The sequence below is a fragment of the Xiphias gladius genome, chromosome 1, assembly GCF_016859285.1.
Source record: "Xiphias gladius isolate SHS-SW01 ecotype Sanya breed wild chromosome 1, ASM1685928v1, whole genome shotgun sequence".
Lineage (NCBI taxonomy): Eukaryota > Metazoa > Chordata > Actinopteri > Istiophoriformes > Xiphiidae > Xiphias > Xiphias gladius.
Genome location: NC_053400.1, coordinates 11235276 through 11257192, shown reverse-complemented (window position 1 = coordinate 11257192; position 21917 = coordinate 11235276). Strand labels below are relative to the sequence as shown.

The 21917-nt window shown below is 39.4% G+C and overlaps 1 protein-coding gene across 3 annotated transcripts; it reads left to right on the top strand.

The window, feature by feature from the left end:
* The first annotated feature begins 434 nt into the window (after positions 1 to 434).
* Positions 435 to 21489, top strand: LOC120794822 (protein mono-ADP-ribosyltransferase PARP6). 3 transcript variants are annotated; one of them, XM_040136196.1, is made up of 23 exons: positions 435 to 758; positions 2277 to 2430; positions 2977 to 3054; positions 5920 to 6014; positions 6329 to 6389; positions 6593 to 6683; positions 6856 to 6922; positions 7282 to 7431; positions 9671 to 9821; positions 10233 to 10364; positions 10864 to 10959; positions 11158 to 11250; positions 11556 to 11681; positions 11973 to 12038; positions 12427 to 12494; positions 12982 to 13030; positions 13185 to 13297; positions 14906 to 14978; positions 16711 to 16780; positions 17745 to 17824; positions 18189 to 18252; positions 18685 to 18769; positions 19410 to 21489. In XM_040136196.1, the coding sequence occupies exons 2-23, from the start codon at positions 2428 to 2430 to the stop codon at positions 19510 to 19512; spliced, it is 1914 nt and encodes a 637-aa protein (XP_039992130.1). In that variant the 5' UTR covers positions 435 to 758; positions 2277 to 2427; the 3' UTR covers positions 19513 to 21489. The 3 variants fall into 3 exon arrangements, 1 of the variants encoding a protein (XP_039992130.1); XR_005708164.1 differs by lacking the exons at positions 16711 to 16780; positions 19410 to 21489 and having other exon boundaries at positions 11976 to 12038; positions 18685 to 18724; XR_005708163.1 differs by lacking the exons at positions 16711 to 16780; positions 19410 to 21489 and having other exon boundaries at positions 18685 to 18724.
* The last annotated feature ends 428 nt before the right edge of the window (positions 21490 to 21917 follow it).

Below are 21917 nucleotides of genomic sequence, written 5' to 3'. Positions count from 1 at the left end.
CAGGTATGATTTTGTTTTTTGTAATTTTATATTAATTTTTAAACAAGCTACAGAAATATAATTATATAACTGAAATTGTACTTTTATTGATATAGTTTGAATATTGAGTGCATGCTTATCTGAATTTATAAAGCATGCACTGGAGCTAAAACACAAATCTAGTATACAGCATATTTGTGCTTTTTCTTTATTTCTTTCTTTTGGAATGAATTTAGACAATACATGAAAGCACTTAAAGGTCAAGCAGAAACTGCCTTCAAAGCATTATTGCACATCAATAGACACCCGCTTATGCAACCAGACTCACACCAACACACCGCAAACAAACACACAGACAGATGCATATGCAGGGGCAGAGCCATTTTCCCTTCATTTTTCCTCTTATTTCTCAGCAGCAGTGCAGTCAGCTGTGGGTCACATGACTGGCTCGCCTGGTCTCAGTGAGCATGCTCAGACTCCTCAGTGTTGTCAGGCAAAATATAAGACAGCAGTAGGAGCAGAGATCTGCAATAGATAAACACACAGACTCACACACACCAGCTGGCTTGCTCGCAGACACACACCACAAGCATCCAGAGACAGACGCTGTAGAACTGGGGGATTTTGGCACTGGTTTCTCTAATATCTTATTTTAATGGGCTTATTGTCATCTATCATTTCAGTAGAAAACAGCCACCGAGGGAGAGAGGCAGGTGTGCCCTTTAAGAGGGGGAGCAGCTGAGGCAAGGACAGTATCCAAGTCTCCGTCCTCTGTGGAGGTAAGTGTGGATGGATTGGGTCGGGGTGCAGAGCGTGGGGGGAGGGGGAAATCCGCCTGACTTCATCTGTGTTTGTGTTAAATAGCTATCAGTAGGAGAAATCGGGATCATGGTGGCGGATGTGGGGTGGTGATGGGGGTGGGGGGATGGTCGGGGGGTTGTTTGTCGGAGGCTCTATTGGTATGTGAGACGACAGAGGCTATGGGAATGGCAAGGAGTAGGGGGTGGCGGGGTGTAGATGCTAGCAGGGTTGAGGACATGGCAGGGCAGCAGGCATATAGAGAAAAGGAGAGGAGCTAAAGTGAAAGACGTGGTAATGACCAGGGAGCCATGTTTAATTGGGTGCAGTTGATGTCTGAAAGGGTTTTGTGGAAAAGAAGGGAGCCTATCCCTAACAAAAAAAGGGACATGTATTCATAATAAGGATATAATTATTTTGTGTAGACATGTAGAAAATGCCCCAGTCTAAGGGGGTAATGAGCTGGAGGTCCTATGTTAGTGCAGCGAACAATGAGAAAACGAATAATTGGGGTTCTTTTAATTATACTGACCTATATGTAGGATAGATGCCTTCATGCCTGATGGCTTTATTGGGTATTCTGTCTTGTAGTGCCAAGCTATGTTGCCTTCCAATCTTTGTTTGCACAAGTCTCAGGATCCAGTCCTGATAAATATAACATTTTTTTAAAAATTATTTTGGCTTGATATTCACTAAAAGATGTAAATTGTAAATTGCATTCTGATCCTGCAGAGTGAAATAAGCACCTTTGCATCTGCAGCTTTAAGTCTTAATAAAAAGACACCATGCTCATTGTTTACATGTCTGACACAAAACGTGATGGGCTGCTTTAAAATACAGAGTGTACTGTAGCTGCCTGTTACGTGTCAATGGTGTTGTTTACCCTGCATTTTGTCTCCTTATTTTGTCATAATTTATCTCAAAATCAAGGCCCTATAAAATTCAAGATCTCTTTTTTTCTCCTCATGAGAGCTGTAACAATTCCTTTAGTATGCAACCATTATTTTATTATGTTAAATTCTTTGCATTTTTACTTAACATCCTGTCAGAACAATGTACTCTCCTTATGCTAACCCAGGAAAATACATGGTATTTCAAAGATTTGCTTGTATTTATTTGCCAGACAAATAAAAATCTACTGTCTAACAATACACTGACATCAGCAGATGTGCTGTTTTTGCTGTGTGTGTATATTAGTATGCCAACCTTTGGTGCTTCAGTATTAATAAATGAAGTTCCTGGAAAAAAAGGAAAAAAACAAAACAAAACAAAGAAATGGAGACATCCTGGGTCCTTAACGTGCAACACATTCTCTCCACGGTGATTAATGCCACTCTGAAAGCAGGCAGAGATGGCTGTTGCTAGGATACATGGCAAGGTGAAGTGCAGACGTTTTAGAGAGGAGGAGGGCACCATTTACAAAGCATGGCATCACTGGAGATGGCCGCATTGTTTCATGTTTTCTACCTCTATTTATTTTCAATTTCTATTTCTCTAAGGTTGTGCAGTTCTATAGAGTGCAAGAACGAGAGGTGTTCAATCAAAGCTCTCCAGTTTTCTGTTCTCGTTCCTTCCACCTGGAAATAGGCTGAAATGGTTGGCAGTATTCACAGGCCTAAACCTGAGTGAGCCCTATGAACAGCAGACCCAATGGTAAGACCACTAGGATTCTATTGCCGTAATCACTGTATATGATTAAGCTGACTCATCCATTTATGGATTTGTTTAAGATTTAGAAAGTGAAGAATTAAATAAAATTACATTGTTGTGACTACTAACAGAAGTGCAGACTTTTGTATAGACATTTAAATATTGTATTCGCTGAATCTAAATATATTAAGTAAGTACTGTAGGTTTATGCAACAGGAACCTCTGGGCATCAGGCTTTGCTGGAAATGATAAGAGGCGTGGTTAGTTTTATTTTAGAAAGTATATTTTTATTAACTCATTCCTTTTAATTGTCAGTTGAGTATTCTTTTGAAGGTTGCATTCAGAGAATATCCTGTCTCTTAGAAACAAATCATGCCTCTTTGTCTCTCCCTTTGAGATGCTATATAAAGCAGTGTTTTGAAGCCCTTGAACGGAAGGCTAAATATGGAGATGTGAGAAAGGATGTGAGATGAAAGGATGACAGAAAAAGAGGTTCTATTTTCTTTCTGCTCCACTATAATGGCCTTTTCACAATGTGTGGACCCACAGGATGTCAAAGGCCAGTGCTGGACAGACGAGGAGTCGGACGGAGAGAACGAGTCGGAACAGTTCCTTTATGGCATTCAGGTACAGAAGAGACTATTACCCTTCCTAAATCTCTATGTTGATTCTGGTGTTGTCAGGGTATTGAAATTATGTTTTCGGCACTGATTCTAGTCAATGTTAACACATATTTGTTTTAATCCTTTTAATTTTGAAACAATACCATAATTAAAAAAAAACCCAAAGCTTTGCCATAACCTCAAACTGGTTGTTTAACGTTAGGTTCAATTTTTTATAAATAAGATTATTATAGTTTTTCTACTACTACTTTAATATGTTGGCAAAAAAAAAAGCACATGATAATTTGACAAGATTCAAATGTCTGAAGACCCACTAGCAGCCCATAGAGGCAGAGGTGTTCATTTCACCCCTAAGGTTATAGTGTTGGGCAGATCAAATAACATTTTGATAGTTTTGTTATTCTGAGAGCCTTGTCAGGATTTAAAAAAAATGGTGCAAAAGGAAAGGTCCAGGAGTCGTTAAAATCAAGTGTTTATCAAAGCTTGTAGTTTACCCCTAACCCTATGGTCTGTAACGGTGTTCTGGCACTTTCAGTTAATTAGTACATAATTCTGATTGGTTGTTTCATACATAATAATGTGGGACTGTGGAACGTCAAAAAAAGTCCATGAAGTTTTTACCGGCCCTGCATGTCTCTTTACTGGCACTCTCCGTGAGCCTGTCATTTGGGGTGCGCATGAGAGCGAGCTTTGTGCGCGTTCCGTGACTGCGCCCATTGACATATTTATAATGAACCCTGACCGGCCGACTGACACCCACTGTATAATTCAATTGTACCCCGCCTGCCAAATCGCGCTTCACTTCAACCCCTATATAGACCAAAATGTTGGTCAAGGGGAAATTTTGAACCGATGCTGGCTCTAGACAATAAGTCAGGGGCCACCAAAATAATTTCGAATCATTCTTTTGGGGATTATGAATATCTAGGCCAAATGTCATGGCAATATCTTGCTCTGGCAGAGCAGAGCAGATGGACCAGCTGACTGACATTTTCATCCTAATGCCTCGCTGCTAGCAGGGCAAACATTTTAATTTCATGTGAAGCAGGATATTCTGTTACAGTGTAAGGCATGTGTCAAGGTTCTGGGCTTGGTCTCTCATATTGATTTTTGAAAAATGACAATAGCAAATATGAAATTTAAGACTAAAGCACAAATCAGGTTCTGTAAAACATGTAGCATTTTCTCCCAAATCAAGTATCACTACTTTTTTAGTGCTAACACCCTATGCCACCTTAAGTATCAATCACAAGCAACACTGTCAAATGAGTTTCCATGGCTGCCATTTAATGTGTCATCTCGTAAAGTCAATGCTTCACTTCCATATAATATCTTAATCTCTTAGTCATCCTTTTTTTTTTTTTTACCGTTATCTTCTTTGTGATCTTGTGATTGAAATGTAAATCCAGTCGGTGACTGCATTTCTGTGCAGTCAGAGAACATGAAAGCAGCGTAGTGAAGATAAGGATGAAAGTGTGGGATCTGTTCTACAAACTCAGAGCTGAGGAGATGAGAGTCTGACTTCAAGTCTAGACATCAGGAACATATGTGACAGACTTGGGCCAATTGATATTATTAATACTCGAAAATGCTCTTTATAGAGGATACGAAGTGTGCTGAGGTAACTACAAAACATATTAAATGTCAGAATGTAAAACAATCATTAAAAAAATGTAATTTAACTTTTTTTGTAATATAAAAAATTATCTACCACTGTTTGACATCCCGATTAGGTTAAATCATCCCATTTAGAGACTCTCATTGTCTGTAGTCGATTTACAAAGACCTCCTGATCAAAACATTAGTAGTTTCTTCTTTTTTAATCACACTGTAAACTATGTAACTGTCTGATTTTATTGCAAATATGAAATGTGCTTGATGTTTCATTAGAGCTAGGAAATCCAGACGAAATCAAACAAAATTACAAGCCATGCTGAACTAGACATCCCAATTCGTTAAAGGAATATTCTGATATTTTACGACTGGGATCTTATGTCATGATTTTCAAATATCATGAGAACCTAATTAATAGTTTAGAAAAAAGAAAAGCTCTTGTAACAAGTAAGCTACTTGTATCTGAATGTTACTTTATGCTCTTTTCACTAGTTTTTCTACTGCAGTGATTCCCAACCAGGGGGTACTTGTACCCTAGTGGGCACTTCTGCAGTTGCTCAGAACTACAAGGAAGGATTAACTAGCTCCACTGATTTGAAAAAACAGAAATTCATTTTATTAAAAATATATATTCACATTTAAGATATTTACATACATATTTACGTTGAATCAGCTGTAACACCTGAACACTATGTGGTGCGACTTAGAGTGAAATAAAAGTGGGCAAAGACGTAGCTAAAAGTAATGGATATATAGATGAAGTAGCTAAAAGTACCAAAGGTTTTGGTTGAAATAGATTTCTAAAATAATAGAAAACTGGTTGAATTAGTTAGCCAAAAGCAATGTATAAATTATTGAAATAGCTAAAAATAGGCCTAAAAGGTAAATGTTTAAAATAGCTTAACCTAATGGATAAATGGTGAACATTGACAGCTAAAAATAATGAATAAACAGTTGGAATAGTTAGCTAAAAGTAATGGATTAAGGGTTGAAAACTTCAACTTCTACCACTCCAAGAAGTTGTGGTACGAATGCAAACTTGACCAAACCGACCTAAATGTTGACAATTCCGTCAGTCACGGTGTGCTAACATTATTGTAATGATATCCATTTTTGCAGAATTAACTGTGTGAAATAACAAGTAGTTTTTCGGTCATGTAAAAACTCAAATGGACACATTCGGAACGTGACGGGTGAATCCGTGGAGAATTCAGTGCTGTAATTGTGGCCAGTGCTGATGTACTGCTTGTTGCAGGGGAGCTGCGCTGCTGACCTGTACCGTCACCCTCAATTGGATGCAGACATTGAGGCAGTAAAAGACATCTACACTGACAGTGCTGTCTCTGTCAGGTACGGCACAGATACACAGACACACACACACACACACACACACACGCATATACTGTATGTGAAGTACTTTGAAAAATGTTGAAACAAACAGATATTAACCAAGTGGTGGTAAGATTCAGTCTGCTGACTATTCTTAATTAGCTGCACAGTATACAAAGGCATGATTCAATAATTTTATCTAGGCACTGTCTGGCAAAACAGGCAAAATAATAACCCTTATTTTACTCCCTCAAGGGATAATTGGTTGAAAGGGTTAGAATGTAATGCATCCCATTACTTTTGATAAATTAACCAGCTGTTGTGTCCCCGAACAGGGAGTATGGAACCATTGATGACGTCGACATCGATCTTCACATTAACATCGGTTTCTTAGATGTGAGTCAGCATTCTTCTTTCTGTGCACACACCTCCTCAATCTTTGCCCATTACCGTTCTAACGTTGACATTTTGCAAAGTAACACATCATTTATAAAGCATCGTATGCTCATGATTTATTCATGTAATGAGAAATGGCCTTAATCAGGGTGCTAACTCTGTATATTTGTGTGTATGTGTGTATGTGTGTGTGTCTGACTCAGGAGGAGGTTGCGACAGCTTGGAAAGTTATCAGAACAGAGCCCATTATTCTGAGACTGCGCTTTTCTCTTTCTCAGTACCTCGATGGACCTGGTGAGTAAAGATGTCAGTGTGGATGTTGGTTTTCTGGGAGGGACTTTAAGTATTTGTGCTACTCACTGAGCGTGGGAGGTGAGTACAATATGTGCTACACAAGAGGGAGAGTGAAAGAAAGAGTATGTTTGAATCTGCGCACGGCGTAATAATGCTAGTCATCTTTACTCAGAGCCGTCAGTAGAAGTGTTCCAGCCCTCTAATAAAGAAGGCTTCAGCCTGGGCCTGCAGCTCAAGAAGTAAGTTATTTGATCTGTTATATTTAACACCTATAATATTTTGTCTTGGAATTGTGCATTGTAGATTTAATGATTTAAACTCAGTTTTCAATAAAAAGTAACATTTTGCAAAATCAAATGTGCAGCATCAGAGATATAAAACGTCTGACTTTAAAATTACCAATGGACTTATAAAATAGATGCATAAGGCATAAACATTTAATTGTAATCTTTAGTCTTTGTAATCTTTTGGTTGGCTAATCCACTCACACAAAATAATAACGTACGATAACGACAAACAGAAGCTGATTTAAAGAGTAATTCACCCTCTGCCAGGTTTGCTCACATTTCCCCCTGCTTGACTGTTTCTAACATGGCAGGATCCTGAGCACGTTCACCTCACAGCAGTGGAAGCACCTCAGTAATGAGTTCCTCAAGGCCCAGCAGGAGAAGAGGCACAGCTGGTTCAAAGCCGGAGGAACCATCAAGAAATTCCGTGCTGGGCTCAGCATCTTCTCCCCCATACCCAAGTAGGTCTCTCCCTTGCTCTGTATCTCTTTCAAGGCATCTGCTCCATCATGCCCATGTTATAAACAGTGTGCGGCATTAAAATACTATATATGCGAGCCGAGAATAGGAGAGAAGCAAACAGATCAAGAGCGGTCCAGCCATAAACTGGGTTTTGACGTAGTCTTGTTTCCAGAGTAGATAGATATTCAAAAGCGTTGTTATAACTCAAGTAAAAGCATTTTTGGAAAAATTTAAAAGGGGTAAATTCTGCTTCCTTTAGGATTTTAGGAAATAACATACGACTGCAGATTAATTTTATCCTTTTACAACTGGTTGGTAATTATCATTTAGAAATATCTTATTATTGCTTTAGGTTTCACAGTATATTGTGCACACCTAAACCTTTGTGATTCAATCTGTACCTGCTCACAAAAGGTTCCTAATACCTCATTCTGGAGACGTCTTTACCAGGAAATATCCTGTTTCATGGGGAATGATGTCTATTGCAAGTTTTTTATTTTCTTTTTTAAATGTATTATTTCTACATTGTGTCTCTATTGTGTGCCTTTCTTTGTCATCACTTTTGGATGTCTGATCTAGACAAGTGCTATATAAATAGATTTTACTCAATTACTTAAAAGCAAGCCATTTTTCGTGGAGATTTCTGAGGGATCTGGGTAAAATGTTGTCCATCTGTTCAACAACCTTTGAGCTCTGTCTGTGAGAAGTGAACTGTAGCAAAGATGACCAGCAGGGGAAAGGAAGCTCTGACACAGTACATTGCAGATTGACTTAAATTCAAAATCAGGCACACTCAACCAATTTCCCCAAGGGAGAAGTACTCTTCTTGACCCCTGTCTTACTTCAGGATGCTTTGACAGTTATGGGTGCACAGCGACAGAATCTCAGCCCGCCCGATGGAGTTCGGCTTCACTAACTACTGGGCCGTCTTGACATCCTCAAGACTTGACAGGAGTCTCATGTTAAGAGGATACATAGATAACGTCTTGAGAGTGACGGTGGAAGTGAACATTGGTTCTTGTATTTTAACAGCTAGTGACTTGAGCTACTGTCTAACAGATTTCACTTGTCTGAACTATTATAATACTGTAAGTGTGGTGTGAGTGACTAGAGTGGAGTCAGTGGTGGAAGAAGTATTCAGACCCTTTACTTAAGTAAAAGTATTACAAGTAAAAGTCTTGCATGAAAAGTCCTACTTGAGTACATTATTATTAGCAGCTAAATGTAGTTAACGTATTAAAGTAAAAGTGCTGGTTTGGTCTCTCTGTCTGACATATTATTATATATGACATAATAAGATGACTAATCGTGAAGCATCAGTGTGTCAGCAGCATGTGACTGTTGTAGCTGATGGAGGTGGACCTAGTTTGAACTACAGTTTTATATATAGTTTTATATACAAGGACACCAGATAAATATGAGGGGTCAAGAGATGATTAAAGGGAGAGCAAAGAAGAAAAAAAACAAAGTTCTGATACACAAATCTGTTTGGACTTTTTTTCTATTCCGTCATTTGAACATTTAGTTTAGAGGGGAAAAATCACTTATTTGATGGAGCTGGTGACAACTCATAGACATCTGAAATGTGACCCCGACTACACACTGGTTTTTGTAAGACGTCAGAAGCCAAAAAGGTTGGAAACCAGTGGTTTACTCTTAAACAAAGTGTTTTATTTTAAAAGCTTGTTATATTAACCCATGTGTAAAATCCTCATCTTAAAAGTAACTAGTAACTAAAGCTGTCAAATAAATGTAGTGGAGTAGAAAGTACAATATTTTCCTCTGAAATGCAGTGGAGTGGAAGTATAAAGCAGCATAAAATGGAAATACTCAAGTAAGGTACAAGTACCTCAAAATTGTACTTAAGTACAGTACTTGAGAAAATGTACTTATTTACTTGGTAACCTTCCACTACTGAGTAGAGTTTGTATTTTTTTTAATACGTCACTACGAAATTATTATGAAAGTACTGACATGGCAGTCTTACCATACGAGATTACAGTTGAGGAGATGTTGCAAATGATCTCACTGATACAAGAGATTGTATTCATAGCAACATTACAATAACAAGCTTTATTTCTGATTTAGCCATTAAATCCAAACACTTTCTGCTTTGAATCCAAACCGTCCACTGTCTAATTTTTACAAAGACATAGATAACAACAATAGCATTAGCAACCATCTTAGGAAAATGGTTGATAAAGTGATGCACGTGTTTTGTGTCTTGCTCTTTACCAGGTCTCCAAGTTTTCCTCTGATCCAAGACACAGTTCTAAAAGGGAAGTTGAGCGTCCCTGAGCTGAGAGTGACCCGCCTGATGAACCGCTCCATCTCATGTACCATGAAGAACCCTAAAGGGGAACTGTTCAGCTACCCCCCAAACAGCCAGGTCAGTGCCAGGCAGGACAAATCAGCAGCTCTACATCCAGTCAGATACCTCTTAGTTTGATTTTGTTGCCTTTAGTGTGTCTAACTCACATATCCTGTTGTGGTCACAGGGTTATTGTCAGAACAATGAAGCTATAAACACTAAACTACTTCTATTCATTTGTAACACTACTGATATTTAAACTAATGATTCTATAATAATGTGTTCAAAGTCATCCTCAATTCTGCAGATTGTGGGGAAAAAATGAATGCTGTATATTGTTCTTCTGTTTTAATCCACTGTGATCCACTCTGACCCTCTTCTCAGTCACCCGCCACCTGCACTGTTCCCACATGAGCCTTTCCCAACCCCTACCGTTACATGGCTGCTGTGCTGTTTCCCATAATGCTTTGTCTTCACTTGACTCATCAGACTGTGGCTGTCCCAGCGGCCAGGGCCCCAGCGCAGATTACCACGAGGCAGCTGATTGAATTGTTTTTCTCATCCCAGGCGGGCGGCCACTGCAAGAACATCCCTACCTTGGAGTATGGCTTCTTAGTTCAGGTTAGACCTTAAGGAGATAAGAGTTCACTTGAAGAGAAACTTATACACCATGTCCTTTGACAGTCCTCTCTAGAGTCTTAACACGATAGACATTTAAAACCAATGACTTTTTAATTGGGATTTGCATAAGGAGCATAAGTCTGTTAGCAATAAAATACAGTAGAGTACGGAACATAAGAATAGTATACACTATCTGGTGAGTGATCTATAAATTTCTCCACAAGACTTTATTAATGTTAGGTTCAAGTAAGTATGTAAGCAACAATTGGGACCTGCCTTACAATCTGTGTGGATGTGAGGGTCCTATTGTGTTAACTGTTTATGCGGGGGCTAGTGTGTCCGCTGCTAGCTGGAAGTGACAACACCGTAGGACCTCATAGCGGGTTAAGCCAGCCATAACTGCAGTGCAAAATTGTAATTTTTGGCAATCCCTCTGCCAAACTAGTGCAGGAGGTGGGAGTGATAACTGGGAAAGCCACTGTGCTTTTTCTCTTAACAGATTATGAAGTACTCAGAGCAGAGGATCCCCACGCTCAACGAGTACTGTGTGGTCTGTGACGAACAGCACGTCTTTCAGAATGGATCCATGCTGAAGGTGAAAAAGACGAGAAAGAGAGACAGAGTATAGAGTTATAAAGCTTTCCCTATTGGTTAAAAAAAAAAAGTTATGAACATCATGCAAGCAATGTTTTCTCTCTCTATTAGTAATATGATCCTGGTAACAAGAGGGAGTGTGTCAGTACCTTTGTGGGTGGGTTTACTTTAATAATTGCTTGCCTGTGTGTTTATGTAGCCCGCAGTGTGCACCAGGGAGCTGTGTGTGTTCTCCTTTTACACTCTGGGTGTGATGTCTGGAGCTGCAGAGGAAGTGGCCACTGGAGCAGAGGTGACAGCAACACAACAGATAGTATATGATATAACTCAGATTATTGGTGCTTTTTTCCAGCAGTAATTTATCTCCCCAAACTTATATTTGATAACAACAAAACACAAGTGTCAAATGCTGACACCAGGGAGAAAGACATGATGATGTTCATTTCTGATTAATTCTAGTTTACATGTTTTACTGGAATGGAGGCGGGTTCTATTGTCATGTTACACTGAGTCCATAAAAGCATCAAAATGAGACAATAACAGCATCCGCTTAAGGCATAAAATGTACATGTACATGTAAAAACCCTGTCTTGCCAGGTGGTGGACCTACTTGTGGCTATGTGTCGAGCTGCGCTTGAGTCTCCCCGTAAGAGCATCATCTTTGAGCCCTACCCATCGGTCGTTGACCCCAATGACCCCAAGACTCTGGCCTTCAACCCAAAGGTCAGCACCCTCACTGCTGGAAATTGTGATCACTAACTATATCAATACATGAACTCCACCTATTCCATTAAAACCACAGCTGCTGTAGCTATTCGCAAGCTGAATGCATGACATAACATAACAGTAACACTTAAGTTTATATTGTTTTTTTTTTCTCTAAAATGCATAGGTAACATTTTTAACCAACAATATTTTAGCAAACTTTAACCTCTACAAGTGATTTTAGATATCTGTATGTTGTCCCCTCTCTCATTGCATACAATGGATGTTTGGCTCAACCAATGAACACAGAAGAAGAATTATGAGAGACTGCAGAAGGCACTGGATAGCGTCATGTCCATCCGGGAAATGACCCAGGTACAAGGAGGAGACGGGAGGGAAAGAAGGGATGTATCAACAGCAGATGTATCAAGGCTACTGTTAAGCTTGATGTATGATGTGTGGCTATAATGTTAAGGTTTTTTAGTTTATATGAGATCCTCATTCTATGTCCACAATTGGCCTGATAGTGTTTGTTACACAGTCCTGTATTTAGAGGTTTCAACTGTGGTGTTGAGCTGCATTGGTGGAGTGGCGGTTATTGCTGACTAGTTTATCTTATCTGTGTTACTTTCCCCCCACTCTGCTTGTTTACCTGCTCTGGCTGGACTGCATCTGTACTGTGTATTAATCACAGGTCTGAAAAAAAAAAAAATCTGATAAAAAAGTATCTGAAAACAACACATGCTTTCTGTGTATTTTCAAGGGCTCATATCTGGAGATCAAGAAACAGATGGACAAACTGGACCCTTTGGCCCATCCCCTGCTACAGTGGTGAGTAGACAGGACGTGTCCTAAAAATGGATTTACTCTGCTATGTTAACAGGCTCTGACTTTGTTTCAGAAAATAATATACAGCACTACTCACCAGTAGAGAGCATGTCAAACATACCATATTAGTTAAATGATTATGGACAACACTATAACGCTAATGAGTTTATTCCAATAGACATTTTGATATGTCACAGCGGGACAAGCACTGGTGTAAATGATAAAATTAGTCTCAGTGTCCTGCTACTGCACATACTGCCTCTCTGTCATGCTTCCATGGCTTACTGGGACACATGAATAGAAACATCATTAATGTTCTTAGTGCTTTTCCTTCTATGATAAGTCGGAATGTCTGCTGTGAAAAAGGTCTATCGTGGTTCTTAATGCTATTATGTGAGGGTGGGAGCAAAATAGCAGGTACTTCAAATTCTGGCAGTTATTACTTTATTTTATTTATTCTTTGATCTTCTTTCTTTCTTTCTTTCTGCAGGATCATTTCCAGTAACAGGTCTCATATTGTCAAGCTGCCTCTCAGTAGGGTAGGACACTAGAATGACATCCCCTCAAGTCTCCATTATTAAATTAGTTGTTTACTGCTACATTGTGTAATGTCATGGTTCATGCTCACTTATACTGTCTTTCTGTTTGTCTCTCTCTTGCTCTCACCTGTCCCCTGTGATCGCATTGTGATAGCAACTGAAATTCATGCACACCTCCCACCAGTTCCTGTTGCTCAGCAGCCCCCCAGCCAAGGAGGCTCGTTTTCGCACTGCCAAGAAGCTATACGGCAGCACCTTCGCCTTCCAGTGAGTCCATTTTGCGCCCGCCATTGGCCTTCGCAGCTCTCTTACAATAAATACTCTGTCTTTTCAGTATATGGCCATTTCAACTTTTTATAAAGTAAAATCATTCAGACACAAATTAATTTGTAGTTCTTATCTTTTTAAGCTTGTGGCTGTAGAGGAAATATAATGTGAGAAATCACATACTGTAAATAACTGATCTTAAATCAAGCACACTTACTAAATGCATGCATAATTTAGCATTACAGCAGTACACACATGAACACGTCTCAGTGTAACACCTGGTCGTTATGTTGTGGATGAGAGGCCATTCTAGCAGATTTTTATGGAACCATAACAAACAACAGCACAGAGCAGTGGCTATTCTCTTGGACAGAGAAGCCACCTTGCTAAGCGAGCACATGGAGCCAGCAATATCTGTGAGATAGAGGTTTGTACCGTAGCAGATGGGGCTCTGCTGAATATTTTAGATGCACATGGCCCATCTGGGCACTTGCAGCGTACAACTGGCTCACGAGCAGTGTTTACAGTCTCTCTTAATGCTGATTAATACTACAAATTTTTCTCTCAACAGAAAATACTACAAATGTAAGTCAGCTTGGATGCCATCATTTTATATTGATATAAATAGAAACATAGAAAATATAAATACATGATCAGAGTCAGTTTCATGACAATCTGCGAGATTTACAAGGGGTTTCCATAAACAGGTGATAAGTGAAATTAAGAACTTTTCCCTGTCAGTTTATTAGACTTTGGGAAGAAGAACCTCATACTTCTTTAACTACTTAAAAATAACAGCACTGATGACACTGCGGTGACAATTGTTGTCATTTTTTTTAAGACAGTCCAGACACCTGCACTTGGAGGTGTATTCAAATTACCCATCCTGCACTGAAAGACAGCAGTGATCGGTTTTCATCTTTGATGTTCACCTTTTAATGCTTTAAATGCTTTTTTTCTACATTTTAAATGATATAAATTTGGAGGACTCTCATGATGTAACAGAATGTCCCAAAATGTCCTTGCGCAAATGGTATAAATAGATGACTACAGTAGTTCTTTTGTGGTTGGCAGTGGAGAGTTTGAATCTTTAAATGTCTCTCTTTGTGACTTTTAAATCGTAGGTTTTAGAAAATACTTATATAATATTAATAATAAAGAGTGAAGAGCTGTGAAGCTAATATAACAGTTTTTCATTGTTATGTTTTTTAGATTCTTTACACAAGACTGATAACTTGTGACATATCGTAGACCGTAAATACAAATAATAAATACAATTTTATTAAATTTCCATTTGCTACCCCCTTATTCTGCTCTCTATTGCCAGTTGATATAGCAGACAAGTGATTCTCCTTTATAAAGCTGTTTTTATTTAATTTAATTAGATTTTTGGCACAACCTTTCTAACAAGATGTTGGTGGAAAGACTGTACAGTGATTCAGAGGTCACCAGATAAAATGCACCATAGTGTCATTTTATTCCCATGACCTTTAACAGCATGAATCCGGCCACTACACATCAGTGGTTGTGCATTGAGGTCCACGCGTTACACAGCACTTTGTTTTATCTCTTCTTTCTTATCTCTCCCTCTCTCTACACTTGCTCTAGTGGTTCCCATATAGAGAACTGGCACTCTGTTCTGAGAAATGGACTAGTCAATGCCTCTTATACCAAACTGCAGGTACGTAACCCTGGCAGTTGGCTGGAATTTACGATGCATCTCCTCTCGGACAGTATACCTGCTCTCGGACAGAGCAGGCTCGCTGTCCGGCTGATTCATTTTTGCAGTTAATGGATGCCAGCTTCCCTTTCATCAGCTTTGCAATTGGCAATTTAGCGAGCAGGGCACATTGGGAGATTTTCCTGTCCAATGTCGGCTGCTTTCTGACTCCTTCGCCGACAGCAGCGGACAGCACGTCTCTTCCTGTTGTGGGATAAAGGGAGGGGACTGTCATGTCAGCTGTGATGTCAGGAGGCTTCCTGTGTGCCCTGTAGGGGTCAACCACCTAGAGCATTGAGTAGGCTAGGTCTGAAGTTGAAGGATGCACAGGACAAGCTCCATGATAGTGAGTACATACTGTATTTCCTGTTGGTGAATAAGGAAGACTTCCATATAAGGTCAGTAACTGGCACCACTCATTATCTATTCAGACCTAGGTCAAATAGTAGCTTCAAATCATTAAAGAGTTCATTTACAACTAGCCAGGTGGCTAAAATTGACCAAATCAGGACCATAAAGGTAATTTCAAGGCAGAAACAAAAAAACCATACCTTCCATTCCGATGTGTCCCTGTTTTACTCAGGCCTGCATCCATCTGCATCTTTATGTTGTTCTGCCAAGGTTGCTGTTCAACTTCGTCACCCAGGTCTGTAAAAGATAAATAAATAATTAAAACAAAGAAAAGAAGAAGCGATCGCTACAGAGCACAGAATTTTTCTCATTTGCACAATACGGCTGATAATGACTGCTTGGAGATACACCGGCATGTCCTGAAAATAGATTAAACACAATTAAATCTCAAATCTCAAGGATCTATGAAAGTTTCACGTCGGCCGTGATCGCTCTATCATGCTGATGTGTTTCATTTATGCCTTCTTTGTTCTCCAACTTTTTGAACTCTCCATCTTTGATCTCGCCTCGGTGCTCGTCTGCCTCCAGCTCCAGCCATCACACAAAACCTCTCGTCTATTGTTCCTTTTGATTTCTCCCAGATGCGCCACGTCCTGACCTCCATCTCCCTCCCAATTTATTCCCATCAAGCTGCTCTTTTTTCTTCCTCTTGTTTCTCCTCTGGTTTCACCGCGGCTTATGAACACTTGTCTAAGTTACACCTGTGGTCCTCCTGTTTTCCTCAGTATGGATATCCTTGTGTGAAGGCTCATCATCATTATCAATCATCCTCATATCATCTTTCCTCTTCAAACCAGCAATCATGATCTCATTTCTGAATTCAGCATGGCTTGAATACCTGAACATTTTATACACACATGTTACTCGACAATATACAAGAGCACAAAATTATCTCCCCTGGACTGCATTATGTGTCATGGAGAAGATATGTTCACAGTTAAAAGGTGTGACTGTGTGGATTATAGGAGTTGTTTCAGATCACTTGAATAATGAAACTATCTTTTCTTCCTTTGGCTCGTTGCTGTCCACCGTCTTTGGATTTTCGTGTGTGTGTATGGGTGTGTGATTTAGTATTCTTTGTTGGTGGGGTTTGCCAGGTAATCTGTCGCAGAAAGGCATATGAAACACTCACTTATACAGATTTTCCTATGATTTAACTACAGTAAGTTTGCTATGTATTGCACTGTATGTGAGAGTACACATACCGTGTGTGAGTATGTGAGGTTGTCCTGTGCAACTGCTCAGTGACCCTTCCTTCCTTCCTGCTCTTTTCAAACCCAAGCTGCATGGGGCAGCATATGGAAAGGGCATCTATCTGAGCCCCATCTCCAGCATATCTTTTGGATACTCAGGTAGGAACGGCTCATTCCTCGGCTCGCAGACCCCCCCCCCCTTTTTTTTCCACCATATCGTTTGATATGACTCTGTGTGTTCTGTGTGTGACATGGCCTGATTACCATCCTGGAGTACTTCATTTTCACATGTGGGAACTTTCCATGCTATCCTATTGTGCTGCACTGTGTTGTGTGTCCTGTTTGGGTGTTTGGCCTTGGGCCTCTGAGCTTGTGTGCCATCTACCATACCATACTTTATGTTATGGCAGTGTAAAATGGGGGTGTCAGTGGATTTGTGTGTGTCACTTTGTACTTTTTGTTGGCTTTTGTTGGGGGGGGGGGCACAACCATTTAAACTAAACCTAAATTCCTTACCTTACTTCTCCTTGTGTATTTCTGCTAAAACACAGATTCCGAGGTTGGATTTCAGATCCTACAATGGTAGTCTGATGCTGGTCATGTGGGCAGCAGGTCAACAGGTGGCCACACCTGTACCTTAAGCCCATGGTTTCCTAACTTTAAGGATGGGCGTGGAATTCCTCAATCTAAGCTAAAGACTGAAAAAATGGGACAGTTTTTGGCATTAAATTGGTTTGATCTGTCCTTGCTAGATCAAAAACAGTTCATAGGCTAACTGTGGCACAGATACAGTACTTTACAGTACTTTTTGTACTTTTTTAGAGTGCAGTAATCTCTCTTAAGATGGCACATATTAAAAATGATAACAACTGTACTTGCTGTATCAACTTTGTTTTTGATACTGAATGCTGAAATTCATTTGGCAGTACAGTTTTTTAAACGTAGAAATGTTCAGAAGCATTTCGGACGAGTAACCTTCATATGAAGGTTAGCACCATGGGTAATAATCTCTCCGTACAAGGAGTTCAAGACCACCAGAGTAAGGTTTTTCACAGCTTGACTGACTCGAGGTAAGGTCGTTCTGACTGAGGGTTGTTTGCTCTCTGTATGCTGCTTCTTGCAGGGATGGGGAAAGGACAGCACCGCATGCCCACAAAAGATGAACTGGTGCAGCGTTACAACCGCATGAACACCATACCACAGGTGAGAGAACAGGACACATTACATCTTCACATATAAACTGAATTTATAAAGTAATGGATCGGTGGGCAACATGAATCCAGTCTCCCATTAGAACCAAAGAAGATATGTAAATTAAAGGGCAGTGACATGGAAACATTTGTAGCCTTGAGAGATATCAACACTGATTGCCAGATGAAGGCTATTGCTCAAAATTCAGAATGTATTTTAAAATGTGTACTCTGATTTCAAATATTTTTATCATCACCATGCCCTGGCTCTGACCATTGCACTCTGTACTGTTTCATGTTAGAAGCTCAGTTAGATCATAGCATTTATTGCGGCAGCTTGGTTTTTGGAACTTACTGTTGCTGATTTCTTTCAATAGAGCCGTCCAATACAATCAAGATTTCTTCAGAGTCGAAACCTGAACTGCATCGCTCTGTGTGAAGGTGATAACATGCAGAAGATATAATATGTGTTGAAGCTGAGATAAAAGTGGATATGTAGCCTTAGTATATTTGATTAATATATTGTGATGTGTATCTGTCCATGAATAAGTATACATTTAAATATAAGCATAAAATGTAGAAAAATGGGTAATGTGACATCTGTATTTATGTGCAATTATATTTGAAAAAAAATCACTTATCATAATATAATCATAATCATCATGGTAGGAGAAAACAATTAAAAATAAGCAGAAGAAATAAGGCGCATCATTTAGGATAATAACTGAGTTTAAGCCCTTCAGCTATAATGCATCTTATGTAGTCATGCACAATATAAAAGAAACACTACCACTACAACCAATATTAATAATACTAGTAGAATAATAAGAAAGTACTTACTGTTGGTGAAACACACTCCTCTCTTTTAAACAGTTATCACATCTAAGGATCTGCAGAAACACGGTAACATCTGGGTGTGTCCAGTATCCGACCACGTCTGTACTCGCTTCTTTTTTGTGTAAGTATTCCCAACACTTTTAACTCCTTGCTTTTTTTCCCGCAGAATGAATTCCTAATTACCCAAAGAGTTGGCACAGCAACCAGGCAGCAAACAGTAAAATCATCATCACACTTAAAATGCACAGTTCCACACTGGCTGTTGATGTTAGGGCTCGGAGTCCAAGCTCTGGATACATGCATTCACCAGATGGCAATGTCTATTACCATGTCGACTGCTGTCTTCCTAGACGGAAATTAGATTTGAGATGGCCTGCAATCAAATTTAAATCACAACTCTATATATTTCAGTTCTGAACTTATGTGTGTGTATGGTTGTATATTTCAGCTTGTAGAAACGGTTGATATGGCTAGAATAAAAACAAGACGATTTATTGTGTCAGACCTAAAAGCGCTTCTCGTAAAATCCCTGTAGAGATAGGAGTATCTCAGAGTCTCAGTTGTCTATGGAAAGGTTAGTTTTTATTAACAGTGTTATGCCTTGTTCGTAAGATGAGATAAGAATATACTTTATTTATGTGGGCCAGAAAAACACAACAGAAAAATAAATAAACTTCATTTTTTTCACAGAATTATAAAATATACTGAATGATAAATAACTATACTGTATGCAACCTCTGTGTATCTGTGTATATTTACAGGTATGAGGATGGCCAAGTAGGAGATGCCAACATCAACACCCAGGAGCCTAAGGTTCAGAAGGAGATCATGCGTGTGATTGGGACCCAGATCTACTCCAGCTAATGGAGGTTCAGTAGCGACGCTTGGATCAATTCGTCTCTCTGGCGGAGGCACACTGGCAGGCAGACAGATAGAGCGAATGTTTGGGCGAGCTGACCTCAGGCCTGGTACTGAAGGCTGAGGGAGCTCTCGAGCACATTATTTCTAGAGTCATTTTGTTCTGGTCCTCTCATTTTCCCCACTCTCTCCTTTGTTCCCCTCTCTCTGAGTGGTTACATGTTACATGTTCATTTAACCCTCAGTGAGTTTTAGCCTGGTCACAGTCAGTCTGGTTTTCTCAATCCATGACCTTTACAACAGAACTGTAACACTCTGGTGAAGAAAAAAATGAGGTAGTCACCGGTGTGGCTCTCCACACATATACACACACTTTCAAACCCTGGGTCAACTGGGCTCTCTCCTTTCTTGCTGCACTTTTACTGATCCTTTGAACTAATTATCTCTATTTATCATCTCTCTTTGTGAATATATAGTTTAAAAAAAAAAAAATCATTCCAGAATATAATTAAATCCCTTTGTGGCTGGATGAATTTACATGCACATAGAACTTTGCTCTCTTATTGTGTTTGTAAAGGCATTATCTCTGATTCGTTTATTTAATTTTCTTTGACTAATGACATGAATTAAGGTCTGTGACATGGTTGTCTGAGGGGCAAGCATTGCTGTGTCATTTTGTCCTTGTCCACTGGATAAAACTGCCAATATCCAGTAAGCGAGGTGTGGCTGGAAGTTAATACACTAGAGGCACTTTGATTCTCAAATTTAAAAAATCCAACCATTGACAATATTATGATTTTTCATTACAGAATTAAGACCGTTCTGATTGATGATGCACTCTGGAAACCTCACAGCTCTAAACAGCCCCTCAAACAAACAAAAAACCCACAACTTTTATCCGAATGGACAGAAGTATAACATGTCTGGTTAAATAAGAGCAATGGTCATAAAATTTCCTTAAAGCTTCATTTAATATTTTTGCTATTAACATGCTATTATTTTTGCGTATTCTTGCATCTCTCAGAAAAGCTGAAACCTGGCAGTGAACTATTGTGTTCATAAAAGAAAAATGGGTATATACCACTCTACTTACTCGAAAAGTCTGAGCAGCTTGACATTTTGACAAAGATGAAAGAAGATAAGATTAAAAAAATCTGTTTGTTTAAGTAGGCATAATTTTTTCTTTGGATATTTTATTTTGGAATAAATCTCTCCTTGTGTCTGAACTACACTTCCCATTGGATTCACAACTTACGAAATTCAATGTACAGAAAAAACATGGACAATTTAACCAAACTATCTACTGACAGTATCTAGTCCAGGTGAGCTCACATCTCTCCCACCCCTACCTAATGGACACTGGATGTTATAGAGGTGCATTAATGTGCAGCTCTTTGGTTTCACCTTGGAGAATGGCAACCTTGTATAGTTAATCAAGTTTATCAGTTAGTCATGTACTGTACGTATGTATGTACGTGTGGGTTTGTATTTTCTTGACATTATACTAGACATTGCACTTATTCAACGTTTGCCTAAACTGGGGGAAAAAGGACTGTCCTTGGACCTGCAGTAGACAGGTAGTGGAGGAAAAAGAGGGGGGAAAAAAAAGTATTTATGGAGTCAGGAAGACTATAATATCCAACATCTTAACTATGTCTGTACTAATATGGGCTTTCAGTGTCTCCTGGAACTGAAAAGTCTGACTACTGAATGGACTTATGCTGAGGCACTGAAAGAGGATGAACTGTAAATAAGGACACTGGAGTACTTGTTGAAATGTATTGTCCAGAAAGAGATGGACATGTACAGCTTACTCATTGTGTTGCGGGACTGCGCTAACAACCAATGCTTGTTTTTGCCGAGAGGTTTGAGCTACAAGTCTCTTTGAGAATCTATTCTCTCGCTCTCTTTCTCCGGTGAGTAACGCTTTCAAAGACAATGCTGACGACATTGATGGTGATTATGAGGATGATGAAAGAATAAAGCCTGATTTTGCACAGTTTTACATAAAGTCTCCTTTTTCTTGATGTCCCTGTGGAAAATATTGTGACCATTGATTGTGGAATTGTCTTTTGCGGCTGAGGCTTTGTGCTAGGATTTTGGGCAGAAGGGGGCACCATTACTCCACCAACATATTCACCACCTGAGTCCTCTGCTTGTCTAGTCTAGTTAAGTCTCGTTTTGTCCACTCTAGTCTGAAGATCAAGCCAGACTTTTTTCCATATTCATAACTTTCCCATTTTATAATTACTTGAAAAAGTTGATGCAACAATAGGTGGAGTATAATGTTTACTGTAATCAGAGTATGTTGCCCCTTTCCATGTGAATCGACACTCTTGCACTTATGTGGTGACGTCAGTCAATTATCTTCCATCAGCACTTTAGAGCCATGGTGCTCTGCATTTGATTGA

Excerpts from the sequence above, each read along its gene's own strand:
- LOC120794822 (XM_040136196.1), top strand. Across the intron at positions 11,682-11,972 it reads CTCTGGCCTTCAACCCAAAG|AAGAAGAATTATGAGAGACT; the intron begins GTCAGCACCCTC and ends CAATGAACACAG. Across the intron at positions 12,495-12,981 it reads GCCCATCCCCTGCTACAGTG|GATCATTTCCAGTAACAGGT; the intron begins GTGAGTAGACAG and ends TTCTTTCTGCAG.